A 27,986-nucleotide genomic window follows, 5' to 3' on the forward strand; every position below is an offset into this window, starting at 1 on the left:
CAATGTCCTTCGTTGTCGGACAAACATCAGCATGCGAGAAAAGAGCCACAGGATCATCATTTACCGAGAGCAATGGGATGGAGCTGTTTTCAGTGTCCCATTAATTTAATCTCTGCCTCATTCCAACACGTTTTCTGTTCCCTTCGAGCTTTGATTATTTTAAGTTGTTTGTGTACTAGCAGTGCAGAGCAAGTGGTGCCCAGTTCTCGAACGCACGTTGTGGTTTTGTGTCACAAGTTAGGGCAGGGTGCTCCTTTTCGTTTGTTGCGACATCATCATAATCATTTATTTTACCCTTAAAGGCCTCTGTTGAGGCATTACATAAGGGGGGGGACAAAGCAAATGCAACTGAGAATACGTTAATACAACAAAACATATGCAAGACAATAAAATGAAAAACGATACATCACAATACAACGCTGGTCAATAATGAAGGGCGCAAGGCTGAATTAGGCGGTAACTACAAAAACAACAACAAGGTAAAGAATAAGTGTAACTAGGTGAAGTTTGAGAAGTATCTTTTATTCAGTACAGTGATTAATTAATGCCTGTCGAAATTTAGTAGCGTCGCGCTCGTTAACAATGTAGTCGGGTAGCAGGTTCCAATTTTCTATTGCAGTTGGAAGAAAAGATTTATTAAATGCAAAGGTCGATCCATGTATACGTTGAATGCTGAGGAGGTTAAACAGGCGGCGCGATGTTCTGATGGGAGCTAGTAATAATGTGTCACGAAGATCAGGAAAATTGTAATATAACTTATGAAAGAGGCAGAGTCGTGCAATTTTCCGTCGGAGCTCTAGTGGCGGGATGTTAAGTGAAGATTTAATACTGGTGATACTGCTGTGTCTATTGTAATTTGAGGATATAAAACAGTGCATAAATCGCTGCTACGTGCAAACTGCAAGGTTGGAACAGAGCCGCATTTCTCTCGGACACAGACTGTTCGACTTCCCTCTTCGTGAGTTGAGGCCATCCACTGGATGCGTGTTCCTCTTGAGGCTCGTTTTTTAAAAACAGTTACGAAGCTTGAAAAGAAAAAAGTAAAGCAGCACGGTTAGATTGCCTCTTGAAAAGGAGCGGCCGCATCTTGATTCTGTTGTGAATTTGTCATTTTTGCGTAGTAGCGTCAATTGTGCAATATTGGCTGTGCTATGAACAAGATGTTTGTGGCATTTTAAAATTTTTATTGATTGCGTGAGATCTATAATATTTGTTTGTTTTTCCTTGTCTTACGTGCGTGCTCTCTTCCGCCTCACTCTTCATGCTTTGGATCCGAAACTAGTCTGCGGCTATGGATCCATTCAATATTATATATTAGATGTACTCTGAAATGACAATGAATTGGATTGAATTGTTAGGGAAAGGCGGAAGTTTCAGGCTCATTGCTCTTTTGAGGAGCTGTTGTTACGCGGCTTGCATCCTTTGAAGGGAAAGGTCCTGATAATAGCCTCTTGTCTTCTCTCCATATCTCCAGCATTGCGTAAGTATGGCTTCTTCCGCCTCGCTTCTGAGCTGGTGTTACTACCCACTGGGAAGTTTATCTGTAATCTGTGTCACAAACCAGAACCATGGAAATAAAACGTGAATTTGCCTCCTAGGGATTACATGAAGTTAGTGCATAGCAAACTAAGAGCCAAGTGGCAAGCTTCTCGGGAAAATGAAGGACACAACAAGCTGCATACTGTAAAGCCCATTTTAAAAGAATGGAAATCATGCCGCCATAAAGAGCGTTTTATCGAAGTAACTTTATGTCGTTTACGCATAGGTCACACACACATCACCCATAACTTCTTATTAACAAAAAAAGACAAACCTCTGTGTGAAATGTGCGGTGAGGAGCTCACAGTAAATCACATTTTAATTTCTTGTTCGCATCTCGAAGAACTTAGAAAAAAATTTTTTATGGTATTTTACAATGAACACATTCCATTTCATCCAGCATTGCTTTTAGGCGAGCAAACACTTGTCGAGTTTTCACTTGTTTGTAAGTTTCTAAAGAAAGCCAATGTTTTAAACCTATTATAATGTAACCTCTATACACTTGACATATCATCATCTAGCATTGTGTTTGGCGCATGATAGCCATAGTTGCTTATGCGCCATAAAACCCCATATAACTAACTGTAATCTGTGTCACCCTTGTGTAGAGTATTTGAGTCGTGCGCTCCCTTGGATTAAAATCGGCACCTCGCAGCTTTTGCTTTTAAGAGCCAGTGCTTGCATTTAGGTAGGGCTGCATAGACCTGCAAGCAAGGTGGGTGCCAGCACTTTGCCCCAAACCACGGGCTGCTTTCGAATTGGTCTTCATTACATGGTGCATAGTGCTCGAGCGCTTGTACACAAGGGTGACGTAGGCTGGACTTAAGGGCCTGGTAGGCCTGGTCTTCAAAAAAAAAAAAAATATTAATCTAGACATAGTAATGAAATTTTCAGGCCACATGTATTTTTGTGTGCTGATTTTAGATATGTCATTTAATTTCGTGTAAAACAATTCCTCAGGCACTTATGCAATTTTTATGCTAGTATTTTGGGAAAAGTTTTGCAGAAAATTTGATGCAGGAAACTCGCTGAAATGCATGCCATTGGGTTCTCTTGACACCAAGGAATGCAATAAGGGTAAAATTATCATCCTGGTTATCATAGAACCTGAATTATAGGGTTTTGAAGTTGTTGCTTCAGAAGTGAGAAGAAAAGTGTGTATTCCTGTTTCTGAATTGGCAGCTTCAGTACCCTATAACTCAACTTCTATGATAGCCAGGATGATAATTTTACCCTTATTGCATTCCTTGGTGTCAAGAGAACCCAATGGCATGCATTTCAGCAAGTTTCCTGCAGCAAATTTTCTGCAAAACTTTCCGCAAAATACTTGCATAAAAATTGCACAAGTGCTCAAGGAATTGTTTTACATGAAAATAAATGGCATATCTAGAATCAGCGCACAAAAATACATGTGGCCTAAAAATTTCATAACTGTGACTTCATTAATAAAAATTTTTTTTTCAAGACCAGGGTCCCCCCTTAAAAAAAGTTTCTGAGTTTTTTTGTTGTTGTTTTTTTCTGTAAAGTGCGCAAACTTTTTTATTCCATTGCTTTTATGATGCGCATTTATGAGTAGTTTGCTTCACCAACGAATTCGAGAAATCTGAAGTTTGTGTTTGGCTTTAATGAGGTATGAAGCTGGTTGCCTTCTCTGTGTGCTCCATCTTGGTTGGTTTTCATGCAAGGCAAGTCGTTGTTGCTCCTGCTTAGATGACATTTGCTAGCTTCTTTGTGTCTTGTGTAATGTGTACAGTCTTTGTCGAAAATGTACATCCCGCTGGGCTTGCTTTCAGGCCATGCAACAGACCTTGTTTCGCATCATATGTGTCCCGAGTCTTTTTTGAGACGAGAAGATTCACTCGTGGACATTTTTTTCCCACAGCTGGGATTCCAAGAAGCACACGGGTTACGTAGGTCTCAAGAACCAAGGTGCAACGTGTTACATGAATTCGCTACTACAGACGCTGTTCTTCACCAACCAGCTACGCAAGGTAAGTGCTCTGGCTTTTTTTTTCTTTCACAGCGTTTTACAACACCATTGAGGAGCATGGCGTTTCTTTGTCTGCCAAGGTATCATAACCTGATGCACATTCAAAGAGGGTTGCAGCAGTCTTTTGTCAAACGGCATTCTAGCACAAAAAAAAACAAACAAACAAACTTGGGGCCTTCTTCACTACATTTTCAAAGAAAACGTGGCAGCATTTAGAATTTGGCCCACCCCTAAATATTCCTAAGGACCCCCCAAATTTCGGAAGTAGGCACACTCCGGAAAATGCATTAAGGGGAATTAATGATTAGTGGGTGCATTTATGTGGATTAGTGGGTAGATTAAGCTGGATGAGTGGATGAGCTGGTTAGTATTCGGTATGATAATCCAATGGAAGGTACTCGAACATCCTAGTCCCCGGAATTTCAAATTTGGCAGTGTTGAGGACATCACGATCCTCTCGAGCAATCGGAGAATTGTGCTACGAAACCAGGCAGTTTTTGCAAGATTGCAACCTTAAAGCTTTCTCATTAAAGGTAGTTGACCAAATATTTAGGGGAATCCCCCAAGGTGGAGTAGATTATTTGTAATAAGGGAGTAATTACTCATTGACGTCCACCCGAGCGCAGCCATATGGCCACAAAGGAAAGCTATACAGCTTTCACAGAAACTTCGTAGTTAAAGAAAAATTCGTCCTGGTCCGGGGTTCGAACCCAGGACCACCGCTACACCAGAGCAGTCGCTCTACCAATTGAGCTAACCGGGACGGCAAGCTTATGGCAGGGCGAGAACGAATTGATCAATCGAAGTGGGAACAGTGTTGACCAAATATTTAGGGGAATCCCCCAAGGTGGAGTAGATTTGTAATAAGGGAGTAATTACTCAGTGACGTCCACCCGAGCGCAGCCATACGGCCACAAAGGAAAGCTATACAGCTTTCACAGAAACTTCGTAGTTAAAGAAAAATTCGTCCTGGTCCGGGGTTCGGACCCGGGACCACCGCTACACCGGAGCAGTCACTCTACCAGTCGCTCTACCGCTCTACCAGGACGAATTTTTCTTTAACTACGAAGTTTCTGTGAAAGCTGTATAGCTTTCCTTTGTGGCCATATGGCTGCGCTCGGGTGGACGTCAATGAGTAATTACTCCCTTATTATTAAAGGTAGTTGTGAAAAACCGGGTGCGTGAAATGAACGCGGGGATGAGAAACTAGGATGCGTCAGAGGTGAGTGGGATAGTGGTGCATAGGGAATAAGGGATTGGAAATTGGGGTTTGCGTAGGGATGTGAACTCTGCGCAGAGGGAAGGTAGGGACAGGCACTGGGTGTGAATAGGGAAGGAGGGTAGGCTGGTTGATTGTGCGTCTTCTTACTTTTGTAATAGCTTTTTTTGCATACTGCTTTGAGTGCATGATGTTATGTCCCTGTTTGCAGAACCCAAGTTATTTGGCAAAGAGCATTTGGCTCCTAGTGTGGAGTGGCTACTCTTTGCAGCTTGACTGTGAAAAGCATCTGTATTTCAATTGTTGTGTGGTGTTTCTTGCTAATGCAGGGTATCTTGGTAAGTTTTTCTTAAAGGTGCAGTGAAGAGGAATCTGAACTCGTCTTTTTGCCGCGGGAACTCGATCTACACGTTCCGAGCTTTCTTAGAAACTTCGATTTATTGCCCTGTGTGGCCGATTTTCCTAATTAAATCGAATTAACGTCCGGCTCCCGCCTTTTTTATTTTTAATTCTGCCTCGTACGATGGGCGGAGTCGACCAACGCGTGGAGCGCCTTTCACCCAGTCCCGTGGCGGCTTGCCGCTCTGCCATCGGCGGAGTAATACGTAGTAGTCTGTAGTAGGAAATAGTCCGCGCCGATTTTTATTTCTGCGGGCTTATTTTGCGGCTATATTATCTGCGAATGAAACTGTTATTCATGGAAACCTAAAAAAAGAAAATAAAGCGAAAGCAAAGCCTCCACGGAGCTGGCTGAAAGGCACTTCACGTGTTGGTCGACTCCGCCCACCATACGAGGGAGAATTAAAAAAATAAAGGCGGGAGCCGGACGTTAATTCGATTTAATTAGGGAAATCGGCCACACAGAGCAATAAGTCGCAGTTTCTAAGAATGCTAGGAACGTGTGGATCGAGTTCCCGCGGCAAAAAGACCAGTTCAGAGTCCTCTTCAGTGCACCTTTAACTAGACCCGACGTCGGAAGCACAGTGGAGGCATGGATTAGTTTTACTCGCGAGTTTGCTGTGCTTGCAGCATTGGTCATTCTTTTCTGCACTGTTCTCATGTCTTGTTGTTGTTGTTGGATGCAGGCTGTGTACCAGATGCCCACCGAGAGTGACGACTCGTCCAAGAGCGTTGCGCTAGCGTTACAACGGGTGTTCTACGAGCTTCAGTTCTCGGACCGACCGGTGGGCACCAAGAAGCTCACAAAGTCCTTCGGGTGAGCGAGAAAGGGTTTGGCAGGGTGGGGAGCATCTGCATGCGTCGTGGTGTTGAGAGACTCCGTTTTGAGCGACACTGGGCACAGTGTACCGAAGCTCCTGGAATCTTCAGCCTCTAGTGGAACAGGTAAACTGAAACGCAAACGCAAAAAGAAGGAAAATTTTAGATGTCAGACAGGAACCATCAGAACATCGCGCCGCCTGTTTAACCTCCTCAGCATTCAACGTGTACATGGATCGACCTTGGCATTTAATAAATCTTTTCTTCCAACTGCAATAGAAAATTGGAACCTGCTACCCGACTACATTGTTAACGAGCGCGACGCTACTAAATTTCGACAGGCATTAATTAATCACTGTACTGAATAAAAGACACTTCTCAAACTTCACCCAGTTACACTTATTCTTTTTCTTGTTGTTGTTGTTGTTACCGCCTAATTCAGCCTTGCGCCCTTCATTATTGACCAGCGTTGTATTGTGATGTATCGTTTTTCATTTTATTGTATTGCATTATGTTTTGTTGCATTAACGTATTATTCTCAGTTGCATTTGCTTTGTCCCCCCCCCCCCCCCTTATGTAATGCCTCAACAGAGGCCTTTAAGGGTAAAATAAATGATGATGATGATGATGAGCTTGCATTAACACTTCCAGGGAGCAGTCTTCGTGAGAATCAACTGCACTGGCATTCAGTCTCCCGCGACTGAGACATTTTTGTGTTGCTGTTCGCGTCTCAGTTTATTTTGATCACATGCTTATTGTACATGCTGGTAATGGAAGGCAGAAGTGCGCAGCGTGGTACTTGCAAAACGTAGAGGGCAGGTGTTGCGAGTGCCTAACAAAAACACTAAAAATGAAGCAAAAATTGAGGGGAGAGAGAGACGGGAACTGTAATCCTTATCCCTATGTGTGCCTTTCCTGTGGTTAGAAAAGTAAAGCAGTATCAGTACTGTCTTCGTTCTCATCCCACAAAGGTGCCTACAGAGTTTCCTTTTGTTGGGGTCCTTCAAGGGAGAAGATGGTGTGTGTTGGAATTTGGTGAATAAGCTGAACTTAATTGTCACGTTGGTAAAACCAGTTTTGGTTAATAAGACTGCCTAATTGAAGTATAGTCAGAACTTGACAGGTTTGTGGTATGCCAAATCAAGGATCGTTAAGGCTAGAGAACTATGCCTGGTGTAGGTCGCCCTGTGGCTCTGCCGTTTTGGCATCCAGCTAGTGGGTTGCTCACAGTGCTCCTCCTCAATTTTTTTTTTGCTTTTCAGGTGGGAAACCCTCGATTCATTTATGCAGCATGATGTTCAAGAGCTTTGCAGGGTGGTAAGTTGACTTGACTCATAAAGCCAACGTGGTGTTGGATGTAGGAAGCACTGTAAAGGAATTGCTCTAGCTTGTTGAATAGGCGGTGACCCCTTTTGGACATTTCAGTCAGTGTAGTGGTTGAAATTTCCAGAACCCTTCACTGCGGCGTCCCTCACAGCCCGAGTCGCTTCGGGACGTTAAAGGGGCCCCGAAACACTATCTTAGTTGACTATTTTGCCTATTGATCGCATACAGTAAGTTAGAGTGGTGCTATTAGCGTCGGTAATACCGCGTATATTCCGTTTTTTAATATCCCGACCGCGGCGGCTGGAATTTCTTTGGAGGAGAAATTCCAGAGGCCCGTGTACTGTGCGATGTCAGTGCACGTTAAAGAACCCCAGGTGGTCGAAATTTCCGGAGCCCTCCACTACGGCGTCTCTCATAGCCTTAGTCGCTTTGGGACGTTAAACCCCATAAACCAAACCAAACCTAATGTCCTCCCAAAAACAAATTCATGGCTCTGATGGTGTCCCCACACAGTGGCGGGCTTCAGCAACGGATATGACATAACCTGGCGCGAGCTTGATGATCGGACAAACAGTAAATATACTGCAAATTGTGTGAATAAATAAACATTTTGTCACCTGTCTGCGTTTTATATTAGATCAACAAAAACAACTTGTTTGTCTTAGATAAAAGCCCTGCACACCAAGTAAAATAAAAATACAGCACCAGGGGCTCTGTCATGGAAATGACGCTGACAGTCTCAGCAAGAACGACTTACAGAGTGCAGGCAACCGTGGAGTGCGAACTTCCGCGACGTGCTCTGGCAGGCTGTTTGATTGGTTGCGCCAGGTGCCGTCATCGGGAGAGCGAAATAGGAGTGGGAAGCCCCGCCAAAATCGAGTTGAGGGCAGCGTTTTGTTTGCTTGTATTTTGAAATTTCTTCATTGAATAACTGCCGTTCCTGTGCATTGATTCCTGTAATTCTTTTTAAGTCAGCTTCTCTGTGACATAAAGAATCCACCTGAAGTATAGCCGGTATCCCTCAAGCAGTGTTTCGCAGCCCCTTTAAGGGGGGACACTGGTCTTAGACCTATTTTCCTTATTTTTAGCCCAATCCTAATAAAACTGTACTATCTTGCTCAGTTTTTTATACTGATTTCAAAAATGCAATTATCTTTCTCATAAATTAGTTGGTTCCCAAGATAATTCATTTTAGTTAGCCATTCATTAGTACCTCGGTGCAAAAAAAACTGCTCAATAAAAAATCATTTTTAATCCACGGCTGCATAGTATGACGAGTAAAGAGTGCAGTAATCAAAGCAGTTATTCCGTTTTACCCTCATTAGTAATTTTACAGCACTTGGAATATCAGTGTTCAAGGTGTGAATGTAGTGCCTTGGTAAACTTTGTGAAATTATAAATTTTTGAAGTGTGATTGAACAAATCTGCTTTGATTATTGCACACACTGTGCCTCCAGCTTCCCTTAGCAAGTAATACATCATCTCTATCTGTCCTAGATGTTGAGATATCGACATACTAAGATAGCCAGATGTCCAAAATTTTCATGCTATTAAATTGTCAGCGCCTGCATAAATTCAGCCCACACGATGATCTGAATTTAATATTATGGTCAAAATGATGACTTCTGAAAGGAAAAAAGTGGTACAGTTGGAAAATGACAGCTGTAGATTCCACAAGTGTCATTTTTTGAAAATCGTTTTTTTGGTCATTTTTTGGTCTCAAAGACCAGTGTCCCCCCTTAAACCCCTCATAAACCAATCAGCATAGTGTTATGTATTCATGATTGCCAGCAAAACTTCAAGCTGCAAGGAGTGGTGGTGGCATCATTCACCTCAGAAGGTGTAACGCCCGCTGCAGGAACCTTTGCGGTTCATTCGCCATCTCTCTGGTCTGACGTTTTACTGGTCCCATGCAGACAATGGTGAAGACCACGCAGGCATCTGATGGGCATTTCGTCTAATGGCTGATGGCGTTGTCAGTGCTTACGCTGCGAAATTCTGCTTTTTTGTTTTAGTATTGCTTGCATACTGTTGTCGCTTCTGAACAACACTAGCGAGTACTGCGTCGAGGCATGGTTGTACATGAAACAAGCCATTAAATACCATCTCCGCGGAACTTCATCTGAAACCAACGAGTGGCTTAGATACGAGAAGCACCTATACCTTTCTTTGAAGGTGGTGAAAATAAACTGGGATTGATCATTTAAGGGGGGGATGTGGGGATCAGATCGCAAAAATCACGAAAAAAGTTGATTTTTGAAAAGTACACTTTTTTGCATCTTCAACATTGTTTCTATGTTGCACTGAAATATTTCACCAAAAAATAAACTCTAAGCGCTCCAAATAAATATATTTGTCGGCATCTACACACAGACAGTGTGTGCTAGCTTAGAACTTTCAGGCTTGTTTTCTCGAAGGTTTGTTTTGAGCTTAATACCTTGCTCGTGGAAAGAGTAGCACAGCAATGGGCGCATGGATTTTTACCCCCTTTGTTTTGTTGTGATCACAGAAATGTGATCTGCGTCAAGGCAGTCACAGATTTACCATTTAGGCTCGCGTGTTTTTATTACATGGTAATTAGAGCATGATAACATTCTAAACATAAAAGAAGGTGCATTTTGTGTCCTTTATAAAAGGGAGCAGAGAAATAAAAAAAAAATCAAGAGAGTCTTGACTTACGCCACACTTCTTAGCAAATATTAAAAGCATTTACAGACCTGTAGCCTTTTTTTTGTCATGCTAGGCTTTCCACAAGCAACCAACATGGGGACAACATATAAACAATGATGAAAGGGAACCTACTTAAGCTGTCATTGTCAACCTTTATATCTGATTGTTTGATGCTGTTTTAAGCCAGCCTGCCAAATTTCATCACTCTAAGTCCAAAAATAGAAAAGTTGCCTTCGATCCCCTCATCCCCCCTTAAGCCCTCATGATGCCTTTCCCTGTTGATACATGTAGCTGTTTGTACGACTGTGTCTAGGTATTGACTGAGAGAGACAGCACATGCTGGTGCTTTGGACAGCATTGTTCGTAATAGCTAGAAGTAGACATAATTCTGACTGTAGTTAAGTTGCATTCAGTGTGGTTGGACACCCTCTGTAGCAGCAGTAGAAGTGCCCATATCCAAAATTGAAGGAGTGTACGATGGGGGGCTAGTTGGTAATCCATGAACTAAGAACGAAAACCACGCAAAGGACGATACACAGGGAAGAAGTAGACAGGACGAGCGCGGACTTGCAACTGTTTATTGAAACACATCTTCCTTCCATCACCAACCCTACGCATGCGCAACAAGCAATCTCTATCTAATCGAGTTCAGGAACTTTAGTTCCTTCTTGTACAGATGGACCGAAGCCTCGCTTACACACTTTTCAGGCCCATATCTATCAATCTGCCAGGCTTCGATGACCGCACGTGTTTTCTGGTCTTTGGCCCTTCCAATTATCTTTGTGCGCTCAAAGAGTGGCGTGCATTTATTGTCACACGAAAGACAGTGTTTTGGCAAATGCATGCCGCTGTGAGAGCCCAACGAATTTTTATGTTCTTGTAGGCGCTTATTAATGCAGCGTCCTGTTTGTCCCACGTAAACTGAGCCGCAACTAAGCGGGATTTCGTACACTACTCCCATTCTACAGGACACAAACTTGATTTTGTGGTTAACACCACAGCCTGCTTTTGTTCTTGATTCATTGTTAGCTCGTCCTGTCTACTTCTTCCTAGTGTATCGTCCTTTGCGTGGTTTTCGTTCTTAGTCCATATCCAAAGCCTCGTGGATGCATGCGCCTTGTCTCCCCCAGCTGCTCGACAACATGGAGAGCAAGATGAAGGGCACCTGTGTGGAAGGGACGATCCCGCGGCTCTTCGAGGGCAAGATGATCTCGTTCATTAAATGCAAGCACGTCGATTACGCGTCCCGTCGCATGGAGCCCTTCTACGACATCCAGCTCAACGTCAAGGGCAAGAAGAACATCCACGAGAGCTTTCAAGACTACTGTGCTACCGAGTCGCTAGATGGCGACAACAAGTACGACGCCGGCGAGTACGGTCTACAGGTGAGGGCATTGTTCTCCTGCTGGCTTTCGTGCGATGTTGCTGCGAGCCTTTTTGCTGTGTCAGTGGACAAAGGTTGCAGTTATAACTGCTGTAAGTGGGCTCTACTGTATCCTCACGGTCGTTCGTGAGCTTGCTTGGACAAATCAAGAGTTGCTTAAAACATAGCTTTTTTTCTAAAAACAGCTTTTTTTCCCTAACCTCCCCCATCATGTTGATGGAAATAAAGGCTATTATTATTATTATTATAATGCTATGCATATAGCCACACTCCAGCCATGGCTACGTTGCCATTGGAAATACAGTCGACGACCGAAAATTCAGACGCCTGATTTTTTGGACATGCTTGATTATTCGGACTTTTTCGCGGCACCGCGATATGGCCCATAGAGCCAATGTGTAAGAGCGCTTGAAATTTCGGACGCACCGCAACTGACCACTCGATTTTTCGGACCTCGCTCGCACTCGCCGCCAGTACCCAAACCGCCATATAATGTGTACAGTGGAACCTCATTAATTCAGACTGCAGGAGATATCGAAAACTTGATCAAACAGAACGAAATTCAAGCTTAAAGGAAGCCTCTTGCGACGCTGAAATTCTGCGCGAGTCGGCACATTGCGCTCGCGTGTTTTTGAATTCGTACTGTCCTTGAATGTCTTCCCCCGCACGAACTTGAACCGTAGTCTGAGTTCACGGAACTCATCTGTGCCGAGTCTTTAGTCCCGAACACGGAACGCGAATACGATCGCGGAGCGCTTGATCGCAGAGCGCTTGATCGCGGAGGCTACGCGCACGCCGTGACCTCCGCGATCGAAGCGCGCTTCGGGCGCGCCGCCGGATCTTATCGTGGCCGCGATCTGCTCCGGCGCAGCGCCGTTCGCGGAGGCCACGCACGCGCACTGGAGCTTCCAAGTGCCGTCTATGGATGGCGCCGTGATCATTATCATCAACATTTTTCTCTGTCGCGATTTTCCGCTGTTCACATCGGCATCAGTATCGCCAGCTCCAGCCTTTCGTGGCGTGTCAGCATGCGTGTTAGCGCGTTCGCCGTGATAGTGGCTTTCGCGTGCTGCCGCCGAGCTTCACAGTTTTAGCGCGATGGGCAAGCACCTTAAGCTACACGGCTGGGAGTTAGCTCTTGAACGCGGTCGGTAAGCGTGCGGCGGGCGGGAAATTCGACGTGGCCGAGAAGTGCGTCCGATGATGGTGCAACCAAAAGAGAAACACAAGCTGCAAAAAGCGCGCTTTCCGAGGCAAGCCGTGCGAGTTTCCTGAACTGGAAGAAGAGCTGCTCCTCTATGTGATGGAATTTCGGAACAACGGCTACGCGTTGACAGCGGACATGCTGCGCGGCTTCTTTTGGCATGAGCGTGCACCAGAGCGCAGCACCAGCTCAGGAGTCTAAATACTTCGCGAGTGACGATTGAACGTAGAATAAATGTCGCTCATTCCCTGGTTGGTGTGTTTTTACTTTAAAAACAAAATTTTTTCGCATATCGTGTATATGGGCAGCACCCCGAAAATTGGCCCTCGAATCTGGAAAAAAAAAAAGTGCGGCCCTTATACGCGTTTATACGGTATTTCGTGCGGCGAAATATAGTCATGAGGAGCTTTAGAATGTGTGCAATACAATTGGCCGCTTTCTCCGGCATAGTGGAAATAAGTTCGCGATTTTTTCGGTGAAATTTGATTTTCCGGACTGCCCGATTTTTGGTCGTTTTCGCGGTCCCTAGAGAGTCCGAAAAATCGGTCGTCGACTGTATAACAGGTGGCACATAGACTAAAATGCATGTATTTATCTTTGCCATTAATTATGCAGTCGCATCTTTGGAACATCTGCTCATAATGACACGAGATGGTGTAAAAGTTGTGTGAAGATGTCGAAATGGCACTGCATAAATTGTTGACATAGTATACTGCGCTGATGCGACTTCAGTGTGAAGGTGGAAATGGCAGGTGAGCGAGTCAGCGTTGCGTTGCTAGTGGGCAGGTTTGAGTCGTCGTTCCACGGCATAATCATCCTTTCAGAGTTAAATGTACAGCCTGCCTTTCATCTCTTTATGCATACTCATTGAATCATGGAAGAGCTTGATCTGCGGCGATGGAAAGTCGTAATGATGTTGGTTCATGGTAAACCGTGTAAACTCTTGTAAGGGCCGCACCTTGTTTTCCCAAAGGAAATGTTAAAAAAAAACAAATAAATCCATGTAAGGGCCGCATCCAAACTTTCCATGACCCAGGCAGGAATAGCCTTCTGAATTCATGCGCCGTGGCCGCGATTAGCACCGGCTGCGAGCAGCGATGTGCTTGATCGCGGAGGACACGCACGCGCACAGGAGCTTCCTAGTGCTGTCTATGGATGGCACCCGAGGCTGCGGTCATCATCATCGTAAACTCTTTTCTCCGCCGCAACTTCTTGCTATCTACATCGGCATCAGTATCGCCTGCTCCAGCTTTTTGTGATGTGTTAGCGCGTTTACCATTGTAGTTGTGGTGATAGTGGCTGTCGCGTGCTGCCCCCGAGCATAGCAGTCTTAGCACGATGGGCAAGCATGAAATTAGCTCTCGAACACGGCAAGCGTGCGACGGGCAGAAAATTCGACGTGGCCGAGAAGTGCGTCCGATGATGGTGCAGCCAAAAGGATGCATTGCAAAACACAAGCTGCAAAAAGCGCGCTTCCCGAGGCAAGCCGTGCAAGTTTCCCGAACTGGAAGAAGAGCTGCTCTGCTACGTGATGGAAGTGCGGAACATCGGCTACGTGTTGGCAGCGGACCTGCTGCGCGGCTTCTTTTGGGATGAGCGTGCACCAGAGCACATCACCAGCTCAGAGTTGAGATACTCTGCGAGTTAAGATTGAACATAGGATAAATGCCGTTCATTCAGTGGTTAGTAAATTTTTACTTGCAAAAAAAAAAATTTTTCGCTCATCCCGTGTATGAGCCACACCCCAAAAATTGACCCACGAATCTGGGGAAAAAAAAGTGTGGCCTTTACGCATGTTTATATGGCAGTTCTTCCCTGCCACCCCTTTGTGTAATAACTTTGTGTAGAGCCTTTTGAGAGGGATAACACGAATAAATTTTGCTACGCGGCGTGAACTGTTGTAATGATTGGAATGACCCACTACATTGGATGGCACACGTGTGTGCGTGCAGGAGGCGGAGAAGGGCATCATCTTTGCCTGCCTGCCCCCCGTGGTGCACCTGCACCTGCTGCGCTTCCAGTACGACCACGTGACGGACAACAACATCAAGATCAACGACCGCTTCGAGTTCCCCGAGCGGCTCAACCTGAGCGAGTTCCTCACGGAGGGTGGGGCCAACGCGGGCAGTCCCGCCACCTACACCCTGCACGCGGTGCTTGTCCACAGCGGGGACAACCACGGGGGCCACTACGTGGTGTTCATCAACCCGCGGGGCGACGGCCGCTGGTGCAAGTTTGACGACGACGTGGTGTCGCGCTGCACCAAGCAGGAGGCCATCGACCACAACTTTGGCGGCACCGAGGACGACGTGGCCGTCAGCCGGCACTGCACCAATGCCTACATGCTGGTGTACATCCGGGACAGTGCCATCAGTGAGTGTGTTGACGCCGGAAGTGTCTGCAAAAATGTGTCACCGGAAGTTGGTCCCCTGTGATGTCATCGTTCATGTGATGTCGTGAAACATTAGCATAAAGATAAGAAAATGGGGTTCCAGGTGGGAATCGAACCCGGGCCGCCAGTGTGCGCGATGTGACAGGATGACGCAGTGATAATTGCGGGTATATATTTCGCAGGGAACAGCAGTTCGCAATTGGTAGCGAGGTGCTGGAAGTAGTAAGAGAATATGTCTACTTAGGGCAGGTAGTGACCGCAGATCCGGATCATGAGAGGGAAATAGCTAGAAGAATAAGAATAGGGTGGAGCGCATATGGCAGGTTCTCTCAGATCATGAATGGTAGCTTACCAATATCCCTGAAGAGAAAAGTATACAACAGCTGTATCCTACCGGTACTCACCTATGGGGCAGAAACGTGGAGGCTAACAAAGAGGGTTCAGCCTAAGTTAAGAACAAAGCAGCGAGCTATGGAAAGGAAAATGATAGGTGTAACGTTAAGAGATCGGAAGAGGGCGGAGTGGGTGAGGGAACAAACGCGGGTTAATGACATCCTAGTTGAAATCGAGAGGAAGAAGTGGGCTTGGGCAGGGCATGTAATGCGAAGGCAAGATAACCGCTGGTCCTTAAGGGTAACGGAGTGGATTCCAAGAGAAAGCAAACGTAGCAGGGGACGGCAGAAAGTTAGGTGGGCGGATGAGATTAAGAAGTTTGCGGGGATACAGTGGCGGCAACTAGCAAAGGACAGGGTTAATTGGAGAGACATGGGAGAGGCCTTTGCCCTGCAGTGGGTGTAGTCAGGCTGATGATGATGATGATTTCGCATCTGCCTCACATATGCGTTTTTGATCATGTGACACGCTAGGCCTAAGTGTACAGTGCCAGTTGCAATCAAGCTCGATCCTGCCTGACCCCTAGCACGGTCGAGGGCTGCTACAGTCTTGCTCGAGAAACAAATGCTAAATAAAAATGAAGCATGCAGCAAGGTACTTGGTAGGAACTATGAAGTTTTAATTGTGTTTTTACTTTGTGTTGCTTGAGTTCCGAAATAGTGTCCATATTCTCCATGTTGCCTGCCTTCCTGGGCTGTAAGCAAACATAGTACCCACAAAGCACGGGCCAGTGGTATGGTAGGGTGTTTGGCATGCATGTGTGATGGAACCTCCTGTAACTGTGTTGCAGTCACGCGATTTTTTGTTAGGACTGTTTTTGTTTACCGTATTTTCCGGTGTATAAGACTCACCCGCCATATATGCAGTCTGTCATTAAAAAAGTTGGTATATAAGACGCACCCGTGCATAAGACACACCCCAATTTAACTGGTTAGGCTAGTGAGAATTAAACACGCTTGCGCGACCATCGCGAAATTCGCTGTACCTGTGACTAATTCTTAAGCAACGCTAAGTGATCGAAAATGGCAACACTCACGCCATACCCGCCCACGTTTTAGAAAAAAGAAAAAACGAAAGTGCTCTGCATTATGTCCATAACATTTTATTTCTACTTAAAACCTATGAAGTCTTCATCTTCGTATACGCTATCAAAAAGTTTGCCCATTTCTGGCGGCAACGCGGCTGAAACATTCTTTTCGTACTACGTACACGGAGCAAAGTTGCAAAGGGTGGCTAAAAAAGAACACCGGCTTGTCTTGGCTTGTCTTGACTATGGCGAGAAGTGCGATTGTCTTCATCTTTTGACATTTCACATTACTTTTGCTTGGGGCTTCCGAAACGGTTGCGTGTTTGTGATCCCGGAAGTCGTCATCCCAGCTGTTTCATGATAAAGTTCACCTAAGAAAAGCTGCGCACGGCGGTCCCCATATTGAAGTATTAACCGCGTTACAACCGCGTCTTTGGTAGTGATATTTTTTCGGTGAAAAAAGCTTGAACATGAACCTGAGTGACTTCTGAACTCGCAAAAAAAACGCGAAAAATTCGCGTATAAGACGCACCCTTGTATAGGACGCACCAGCAAGATTTCTGAAAAAAGCCGCGTCTTATACACCAGAAAATACGGTACTTTTCTTGCAAACTGATTTGTTTGCCACCACCTACGCAACGATGTGGGCTTGCAGTCCCACCTGTTGCATGGTAACCAGTTCGCCGTTTTGGATCTAGTGGGCCTTGCACATGGAGTGTGCGTAGAACTTCAGTCGAGATTGGGATTGAGTGCTTGTGTGACAGTGCTATTAGCTGGGCAGTTTGGAGGCATCTTGGAGCTAATGATGACAGATGTTGTCAGGACCTGTGTGTGCAGATAGGTTAGTGATCATCGATGCTGCCATCAGAAAGGTGCATTCATGAAGCGGCAAGTACAGTAGACTCCCTTTAAGACGAACTCCAAGGGACCATGAAGACTGTCCATCTTATCAGAAGTTCATCTAATTAGGAGTGCTTCTTAAAATGATGTTCGAGCATGCAGTGTGTGTCCAAATGCTTCACATATGTGAACAAAGCCATGAAATAGTCTTTTAGGAAAAAAATAATTGCAACATAAGCATTTATTGCACTACTAGTGCAGTGCATCCGGCACTGTTGAGTGTTGCCCAGTCTGTTATTTTCTTTTGTGTCTGTGGAGAAAATCGTCTGCTTGCTACAAGCGTAGGCATATCACTTAACCTTCCAAGATATCCTTCAGTGCCCTCACAGGGGAGGAGCAGCGACAGTTCTGCTTTCACAGAATCGCCCTTTCAACGGAGACGTGGTTAGGTCTCTGTGCCTCCCCGCGTCGCATGGATCGTCGGCGGTGCAAAAAAGCATTCAATTTTTTAGCTTTTTTTTCTTTCCTTCCGCTGAAATACTGCTCGAATGGTCGAGTAAAGCTGCATGGCTTGGGCACGGCTGGTCGTGAAAGTTCATCTTAACCAATTAGCACGTGTGCAGTGTACATCTTAAGTAGATTTTTTTTTCATTGACTCTATGGGAAACCAAACAAATGACCACCACTGTTCATCTTAACCAAGGGTTCGTCTTAAGAGAGTTCGTCTTAAGAGAGTTCGTCTTAAGAGAGTTCGTCTTAACGGGAGTCTACTGTACGTGAATGCTGGACTGTGTGATGGACTAAATCAACTGTGGGATGCACTGATAAATGGCATTTGTTCATTCGGTGGGCAGTTCAATTCTGTGCATTGGGCGTAAGCGCTGCGAACACGTGCACGAATTATCAGTATTGTTGGCGTCACCAGTGTGGATTATCCTTTGCATTTAATTTTTGATTCTGTGTTGGTGCATTGTCGTTTGCTTCAAGCATTGTCGTTCTGTGCCTTTTCACCCGCAGACGAGGTCCTACAACCTGTCACAGAGAACGACATCCCCGAACAGTTGGTTGAAAGGCTTCAGGAGGAGAAGTGAGTTAGCCTGTTCTTCCCAACGTCCTAAAGAGACAGTTTCATCTGCACCATGTATTTCTTCGACATTTTTTGTTGGGGGAAAAAAAACTGTTTGATGTGGATTTCCTGCGGAAAATTTCTCTCCTCCCTGCCAACTCTCTGGAATGGGCTTTGGAATGTCTTAAGGGGGGGACACTGGTCTTGAAAAAAAATTTTTTATTAATGAAGTCACAGTTACGAAATCTTCAGGGAATATGTATTTTTGTGTGGCGATTCTAAATATGTCATTTAATTCCATGTAAAACAATTCCTTGAGCACTTATGCACTTTTTATGCTAGTATTTTGCGGAGAGTTTTGAAGAAAATTTGCTGCAGGAAACTCGCTGAAATGTGTGCCATTGGGTTCTCTTGACACCAAGGAATACAATAAGGGTAACATTATCATCCTGGCTCTCATAGAACTTGAGTAATAGGGTACTGAAGCTGCCACTTCACACACAGGAACACACATTGTCCTTCTCATTTCTGATGCGACAACTTCAAAACTCTATAACTTAAGTTCTATGATAGGCAGGAAGACAATTTCACCCTTACTGCATTCCTTGGTGTCAAGAGAACCCAGTGGCATACATTTCAGCGAGTTTCCCGCAGCAAATTTTCTTCAAACCTCTCCGCAAAATACTAGCATAAAAAGTACATAAGTGCTCAAGGAACTGTTTTACATGAAATTAAATGACATATTTAGAATCGCCACACAAAAATACATATGCCCTGAAGATTTTGTAACTGTGACTTCATTAATAAAAAATTTTTTTTCAAGACCAGTGTACCCCCATTAAATGCTGGTATTTAAAACTGATAGAAGTTATAATGAAAAGGGGGGGGGGGGGGGGGGGCAATAAGGGGAACATGTCGTGTGAGAAACAGTGCGGCCTGGCATTTTAACGCGTAATTGACATGTTTCATGTCCTGTTGCAATATGACAGACTAGTCATTGTTTAAAAAGTTTAGAAAGGAGAATGGGGTACCGCATGGCTGTATCCTAAGTACTACTCTTTTTGTCGTGAAAATGAATTCCATAGCAAAAATAATTCCCTACTCTGTTATGTATTCTGTGTGTGTCGACGACCTTCAGATTGCTTGCACGTCCTCCAGCCTGTCAACATGTGAGAGGCAGGTACAACTCGCATTAAACAAGCTAGCAATCTGGGCAGACAAAAATGGGTTCAAGTTTTCTCTACAGAAAACAGTGGCTGCTGTTTTCTCGCTTAAACGAGGCTTGCAGATCGATCCGAACTTACACCTGAATGGAGTCACACTACCGGTAAATTAAGAACATAAATTCTTAGGAATAACATTTGATAAAAAACTTACATTTCTGCCGCACATAAACAACTTGAAAGTAAAGGCCTCCCGTGCAATGAATATCCTTAACTCTTTCCTTACCACGGGGAAATTGGCTGTTTTTTGTATGGTTTAGTTGCGAATTTTTTGTGCAACAGCTACTAAATGTACAGTGCCATGCGGTACATAAAAGTGAAGGTAAATGAACGTGCTTTCAAGCAGTATTTATTTTTAAGAAATACAAAAAGATTTATTTCCATAAAAAAATATTCATGAACAAAAAAAAATAAAAAAAAGTTTGTGAGTAAGGAGTAATATCTCTGGCAAAAAATTTTTTACCGAAATTCCAAAATATACAAATTGTGGGTATATCAATAGGCAACATTTCTGTATAAAATGATATCCATGCACTCAGTACTTTTTGAGTTAGGAAAAATTACAAGACGCATAGTGAAATATTCAAGTTCTTGATTGGTCCTACTTAAATTTTTTTTTTTTTCAGGGAAAAGATTAACTTATAGCACAATACTATATACCAAAACGCGCGTGTTAAATGCACAGTACAAAAGCACATTACGAAAGAAATACAGTAATAACAAAATGGGTAATAAAAGTTAGCAATCACAAATAATTAATGAAATTAGAGCTCCCGGCTGATCGGCTGCGTCTTCCTCATCTGAGCTGAACTCCGACGACGCGACATCGATGTCCCAGTCATCTGTGCTCGATGAGTCTGAAAGATCACTTGCCGGGTTGTCGGGATCGAGCAAAACTGCGATCTTTCGAACGCGCGCGATTTCGGATGTCGACGCCATCACTCCGCTCAAGTGCGCGTCAACCTTCGCACCCCGCGCCCTTTAAAAATCGCCGCCACGCGGTAAAAATGTGAACCGTGCAGAAACGGAAACTCTACTTTGTCTACAATCACCGAGATGGCGCCACAAGTCCAGGGCGCAGTGGTATTTTCAAAATTCGCGCTCAAAAACTTCGCTCATCGGCGATCGACACCTAGTGCCGTGGTAAGGAAAGAGTTAAAGTACTCTCAAGGAAACGCTGGGAATCTGACAGAGCATGCCTCCTTCATATCTACCGTTCTCTAGTGGGCTCATGTCTCTAGTGCGCTCATGTCTAGATTATGGGAGTATAGTGTACTGCTTCGCAAGGCCTTCATATCTAAAAAGATTAGATCCAGTTCATAATCTAGGTGTCCGCCTTGTGGAGCATACAGAACGTCTCCGGTAATGAGCCTTCATGTCGAAGCAAATGAGCCATCACTAGAAGATAGAAGAAAAGCACTTACATGTTCATACATTCTTAGAGTTAGGTCGCGAACAAAACACGTGTGTTATTCAATCGTCACAACATGCCCGTCTCGAATAATATTTACAAAAAGCCCCAAGCAACCAGGACTTTGCTAATGCGGTTTGAGGAGATCTGCCGTGAACTTGACTTATCAGAAACATTACCAAATGTTGCAGAACGTTGTGACAAATTTGCCCCTTGGTACAGTTTTCCGTCGGTCTGTGATATAAGTCTTACACAGTTCACCAAGAGACAAACTCCAGCAGAACACATCATACAAGAGATCCTTACACTAAAGGAAAAATATGATATCTACGCAGAGTTCTACACACACGGATCGAAAACCACAGGTTATGTTGGAAGTGCAGTAGTGGAAGGGAACTGGGAAAAAATAGTAAGGCTTCCTCAGTGCGCATCAGTTTTTACAGCCGAGTGTTATGCTGTGTTTCTTGCTACGGAGAAAATAATAAACAAGAACATCGAAAACAGTATTATCTACACAGACTCCCTCAGTGTACTGAAAGCACTACAGTCCAGAAATGCAGTCATTCCATCAGTAGGTACTGTCATACATAACATAAGGATCGTAACATAAGGGCATAACATAAAATTATGTTGGGTTCCAAGCCGTGTTGGAATTGATGGTAACGAGAGAGCGGACACATGCACTGCTCAAGCCCACAAGGAAATACAGAAATTAAGCATGCCACATAATGATTGTGTGAAGCTATTTCAGAGCAGACTGAGGAACAAATGGCAGAGCACATGGAATAGTCAGATAAATAACAAGCTATACTCAATAAAACCAATATCAGGAGAATGGAAATCATGCACACATCAGGAATGCTTTTTTGAAGTTATTTTATGTCGTTTACGTATTGGACACAAACACCTTGCCCACAACTTTCTACTAACAAAACAAGACAAACCTACCTGTGAAAAATGCGGAGATGAACTCACAGTAACTCATATTTTAATCTCATGCAGAAAACTTGAAACACTCAGAAACAAGTTTTTTTACCCTGTTTTACAACCAACACATCCCTTTTCATCCGTCATTGATTTTAGGTGAAGGAGCTCTTATTGATAAGTCAAACGTTTTTAACTTTTTAACAGGAGCCAATGTACTCTCGAAACTCTGAATAATGGTCAGTTTTTCACAACTTGCGAATTTTTTCGAACCACACCTCAGCCACCCTCTCGTCGTGAGAAGATGGCTGAGGTCCCTATTCCATCGGTTGGGGACCTCGAGATCCTTGCATAGCCAAGGATGGCTGCTGAGGTTGCCGACCCTCTTTAAAGCATTTACCATGAGTCACTTCTAAAATTTTGTCTTATATTTTTACTAGGTTGCACGAATTAACTTTTTAGGCCCTTTACACCGCCGTTCATTTAGACTTTTGTATAACATCTACATAAAACAATTTTCTATACCCTGTGCTTGGCGCATGATAGCCTTAGTCGCTTATGCGCCATTAAACTCAACTCAACTAGAAAAGTAACAATTTATGCCTGACCTCAGACTAAAAGGATATTGACAGATTCTTGGCTCCCTGAATTTCGGAAGATGTAAAACATGACAACAAAGGGCCCCCAGACCACAGTGCACAGTTCATAAAGATGTGTGTGTGTGGCAGGGTGACTTTAGTCGTAGCAGGACATTCGGTTGTATTAGCACCGAGGGTAGCCGAGGCAAACACTGTTGGTTACTTCTGTGTGGCTGTTTCGAGACGAGACAAGAACCCCAACTTCCTCCCCCTTGTCGCAGGCGGCAAGAGGCCCTGCGGCGGAAAGAGCGCAACGAGGCCCATCTCTACATGGGTGTCCAAGTGCTAACCGAGGACAGTTTTGCTGGCCACCAGGGCAACGACCTCTACGACCCTGAGAAGGCCAACTTTAGAAATTTCAAGGTGCGGCTCACAGTTTCACCTGTGATGGCAGCATCATCATCATCATCATCAGCCTGACTACGCCCACTGCAGGGCAAAGGCCTCTCCCATGTCTCTCCAATTAACCCTGTCCACTTCCAGCTGCGGCCACCGTATTCCCGCAAACTTCTTAATCTCATCCGCCCACCTTACTTTCTGCCGCCCCCTGCTACGCTTGCCTTCTCTTGGAATCCACTCCGTTACCCTTAAGGACCAGCGGTTATCTTGCCTCCGCATTGCATGCCCTGCCCAAGCCCATTTCTTCCTCTTGATTTCAACTAGGATGTCATTAATCCGTGTTTGTTCCCTCACCCACTCCGCCTGCTTCCGATCTCTTAACGTTACACCTATCATTTTTCCTTCCATAGCTCGCTGCGTTGTCATTAACTTAGGTTGAAGTGATGGCAGCACATTGTGTGTATTTTTTTGCTGTTTTGCTTGAAGTACCACAAAATTTCGCCATAATTAATCCCCTGGCCCGGTCTGTTTCTTACGATCTAAAAAAAAAAAATCAAGCTCCTCAAACCCCGGGGTCGACCTTTGCGTGAATAATGGCCAGGGTGAAGTGCAAAACCTGCTGAAAAGTGGGGAAAGGAGAATGATGCCAGTGATGGTGCTTTGGGAAGTTCTGCATTCTGGTCTCCTCCGAGCCTTCGCAAATTGCGCAAGTTGGTGCCACTACTACTGCTCAGAGGTTTCGCGCTTTTTTTTTTTTTTTTCAAGAGAGTCTCGTGAAAGATTCTTGGGTAAGGTCGACACGAAGCTAATAATAGAGCCCCGCTGTGTCAACTGTGCGCCAAAGCAATATTGTCGTAGAAATGAAACTCCTCTGTCGTCGAGTTGTGCGGTGAGTCATGCCTCCTGAACGTAGAGTAACCTTCTTGGTCGAGCGGCCTTCCTACATGCATGCAGAGGCGTTGTTTCCTTAAAGGGACACTGAGGAGAAATTGAAGTTGACCTGTATTGACAGAACACCAGCTCCTAATTACAAAAACGCCACTCATACTGACAACAAAGCTCTTGTAACGTAGAAAAGAGCAAGAACCAAAATACAGGTATCGCCGCCACAGGCCAAACTTGCAAGTACAAGCGTGATGACGTCATAGGACAAAGCAGTGTTGCTAGAATCAATGGTTCTAGCAACACTAGGACACGAGAAGCACCGAATCACTGAGGCGCAGCCAATGCATGCGCAAATCTCCTTGACGTCACCAGATGGCGCCACGTACCCGGCAGCTACGTGCGCGCCTGCAGCATCGGGACCAATCAGCGCCTGCTCACTGGCGGTAGGCGGGCTCCCGGTATTGCGCTAACGGTAACAAGGTACACGGTATGCTAAAGGTGTCTATTCGCAAGAACTTCGTTGACGACTTCGAGAGCGGGATCCATCGTAACGCTGGCAAAGTGCCTGTGCAAACGTAAACGAAGCGACTGTAGCGACGGCCGCAATAGCCAATAGATGCCTTCAGCGTGCGGCCGGCGGTAGCTTTCTTTTCGGCTGCTGCCAGACCGGACTGCTGGCCGGCAGAAATCACGGAGTCTGCGTTACGTCATGTGCACGTCATGTTTCACGTCACTTAGTCCTGTATCGTCATAAGAGAATCCCAAGTTTGAATCAGAGCGGCGGGAAAAACTTTTTCAACTTCGAATCCAAATTTCTTAGAAATAAATGCATCTTTCGCTGCCGGCCAAGTGGCAACAAGGCCATGAAATGCCGAACTATCGGATTTTGCTTTAAAAAAAATATTAATAGGGCTCTCCTCACTGTCACTTTAAGACTCCCCCGTGTCTAGGTGGAGCCTTGAATGTGCCTCGTGTGTGCCCCATGCATCCCAGGTGAAGAAGCTGGCCACCCTACGGGAGCTGCTGGAGCTGGTAGCGGAGCAGATGGGCTACCCGCTGCAGGGCATCCGGCCCTGGGCCATCACGTACCGGTCTAACCAAACCTTCCGCCCATCCGCCATTGACCTCGACGCCGACCTCAATAAGACGGTGCGTTTCCATCCCAGCACAACGTCTTATTAATTGGGGGGGAGGGGGTATACTGCATGACATAACTTGTGGGGTTATCAGCATTGGATAAGATTGCAAGAATGCAGTCCGTGTGGATGCTCTCCGTGCTCTTTCCCTGTCAGTGGCTTTATTCTGTTTCTAGTCTCTTTTTGAAAGCATGGTTGGGAGCCCACAGGTCAGCTAAGCAGTTGTGCTTTGAAGTAGCTTTTTAACCCTGTGAGGGTCGAATTATTTTGAAGAAAACTTTCCCAGGTGGTCAAATTACTTTATTGCGGATCTTGAATCTACAAAATGTATATAATCGAGAATAAATAGTAAAAAAAAATTAGGAACAGTACTTTGGTGACAGCATCACTCACAACTGGAAAATGTTCAATAGAATAGAATAGCAACGGTGATAAGCAAGCTAAGAGCAGCACCAATAAAGATAGAAATCAACTTTCGCCGCCTCTGCAAAACAGTGCCCACAAAGAGAAAACACGTTTCGCGCGACTCCGTTGCGATCCTGCGGCGGAATCGAAACCGCATAGGCGCGTTGCCACAGAGGGCGAGAATACCTCGCGATCAACGGTGATAAGCAAGCTAAGAGCAGCGCCAATAAAAATAGAAATCAACTTCGGCAGCCCCTGCAAGATAGTGCTGACAAAAAGAACAAGTTTCGCGCGACTCCGTTGCGATCACGCGGCGAAACCCAAACTACAAAAGGGGTGTTGCCGCAGTCTGTGCCGCCGCGCTAAAGCTGGACATAAGTTCAGCTTATCTCCGTAAGAAGGCAGCACAAAATTCAAGCACTTCTTGTAAGTCCTCAGAGGTGGCAGCACCCCCCAGTGAGCACGCATTGTTCTTTTGGCGCAAAATTTCAAACGGAAGATCGAAACCGTACCCGTATGGCAAAGACCCTGCGGGACAGAAAACCGCCGCCGTACATATACGTCAAAAACCTTCAAAGGGTTAAGGGGGGTCGACGTTGGAAACCTAGGTGTCCTATGCCTCCCACCTCAGCAATCTCAGTGGCTTGCCCGACCAAGTTCAAGATGAACTGTGCACCCGGGGATCTTCCTGTGACAGGGTGTACAAGAAGCGCTGCACTCGGGTTACTGCTGGTTTTGAAACTAAGGAGCGGGGTAATGCGTCTTTGGGATATTCTTAAAGGGGCTGCGAAACACTGCCTGGGGGGATACCGGCTATACTTCAGGTGGGTTCTTTATGTCACACAGATGCTGACCTATAAAGAATTACAGGAATCGATGCACAGGAACGGGCATTACTCAGTGAAGAAATTTCAAAATACGAGCAAACAAAACGCTGCCCTCAACTCGATTTTGGCGGGGCTTCCCACTCCTATTTCGCTCTCCCAATGACGGCACCTGGCGCAACCAATCAAAACAGCCAGCCAGAGCACGTCGCGGAAGTTTGTACTCCATGGTTGCCTGCTCTCTGTGAGACTGGCAGCGTCGTTTCCATGCCAGAGCGCCCCTGGTGGTGTATTTTTATTTTACTTGCTTTGCAGGGCTTTTATCTAAGACGAACAAGTTGTTTTTGTTGATCTAATATAAAACGCAGACAGGTGACAAAATGTGTCTCTATTTATTCACACAATTTGCAGTATATTTACTCTTTGTCTGGTCATCAAGCTTGCGCCAGATGATGTCATATCCGCTGTTAAAAACCCGCCACTGTGTGGCGACACCATCAGAGCCATGAAGTTGTTTTTGGGAGGACATTAAAATATTAAAAAACGGAATATACGCGGTTATTACTGGCGCTAATAGCACCATTATAACTCACTGTATGCAATCAACAGGCAGAACATTTAACTAAGATTGTGTTTCTGGGCCCCTTTAAAATGGTATGGTAAAAAGATCGCGGAAAAGTTCAACCCGAGCATGACGGCATTCAAGGGATCTGCAGAACTGGAGGTTGATGCAAGTGGAAAACTGGCTTTTGGTGTCGGGTAGGGGCGTACAAATGTGGTTTTTCAGTTCGAAGCCAATTTTAAAGGAATAGTAATTTTCTTGGAGTAGTTTCGAAGCAAATGTTTTGAATACTTCTGGCACGCAAAAGAGGTTGAACGGCACAATAAGCATTTTTAAAATCGCGTATTTTTCTAATGCACAGTGCCATTATATGAAAAAGAGGACTGCATTGAAGCTTTGTCACACTCGTTGAGACTGTTGAAAATAGGATACCTTACTGTGTGCCCAATATTTGAAATTATCGAATATTCGCATACTCCTAGCTTCAAACCGTAACCCCCTTAAAGATCCTTGTAAAATGCAGTGGAAAGCTGTGTGCGGCATGCAACAGCAGTTGGTCAAATGGTGTTGTGCGTGTGTGTGTGCAGGTAATTGACTTGTCTGAGAACTCGAACCCCTGGACGCTATTCATGGAGACGATATCCCCCGACCAGAACATGGATCGGCTGCCGGACTTTGACAAGGAGACAGATGTGCTGCTCTTTTTCAAAATGTACGATCCGCGGCTGAAACAGATTGCCTACTGTGGGCACGCCTACCTTCCCATCGTCGCCAAGGCCAGTGAGTAGCCGCTTGCTTCTTGCTCTCTCGAGGGCTACTCACATGGGACAAACTTTGCATAAAAAATTGCGCGTGAGCGCAGCAACATGCCAGCATACCTTCACTGGGCTGCACCACATATGACAAAAAAAAAAAAAAAAAAAGGTGTCAACAGCACCGTGCTTTGAAGCAGGCCCCTCACTTTGGAGCGAATTTGTCGTTTTACTTAATTTTTCAATGTTTAATTTTTCAAGTTGCTCATAGGGCTTTCGCTTCGTCTTACGCTGCCTGTAACGAAATGAATGAGCCGTGGATTTGCCATTTTTTTTTATTTCATCCGGTGATTTGGCAGCTCCTGGGCCTAACTAGAAACGTTGGTTTGTTAACAGAAGCGGTTAGTCCTGCAAAATGTGCTCTGCTTTCATTGGCTTCATTCCAATTGGCTAGGTGATTCAAGAGGTGGAAAGAAGTTGGAAACAGTAGAGTCTGATTGGTCAGCTCTTAATGCCCGCATTGGTAGATTCCGCAGAACGCCCGACCACCGGGCAGACTTGATCTTTGGCTAGATCAGCGATGAACAGCTGCTTTTTTGACAACCACTGCTTGATAAGC

At 45.1% G+C, this 27,986-nt stretch overlaps 1 protein-coding gene across 5 annotated transcripts in view; it reads left to right on the forward strand.

The window, feature by feature from the left end:
• Usp7 (Ubiquitin-specific protease 7) overlaps positions 1-27,986 on the forward strand; it is a 79,288-nt gene that overhangs the window by 26,259 nt on the left and 25,043 nt on the right. For all 5 annotated transcript variants that reach the window (XM_089588412.1, XM_089540967.1, XM_089588410.1 and 2 more), the window contains exons 7-15: positions 3,422-3,530; positions 5,834-5,964; positions 7,229-7,283; positions 11,093-11,347; positions 14,503-14,923; positions 18,220-18,289; positions 22,686-22,827; positions 24,682-24,837; positions 27,203-27,395. In XM_089588412.1, the coding sequence (XP_089444538.1) occupies positions 3,422-3,530; positions 5,834-5,964; positions 7,229-7,283; positions 11,093-11,347; positions 14,503-14,923; positions 18,220-18,289; positions 22,686-22,827; positions 24,682-24,837; positions 27,203-27,395 (1,532 nt within the window). The remainder of the gene's footprint in view (positions 1-3,421; positions 3,531-5,833; positions 5,965-7,228; positions 7,284-11,092; positions 11,348-14,502; positions 14,924-18,219; positions 18,290-22,685; positions 22,828-24,681; positions 24,838-27,202; positions 27,396-27,986) is intronic.

The sequence above is a fragment of the Amblyomma mixtum genome, chromosome 4, assembly GCF_055824585.1.
Source record: "Amblyomma mixtum isolate Tamu chromosome 4, ASM5582458v1, whole genome shotgun sequence".
In the NCBI taxonomy this organism is placed as follows: domain Eukaryota; kingdom Metazoa; phylum Arthropoda; class Arachnida; order Ixodida; family Ixodidae; genus Amblyomma; species Amblyomma mixtum.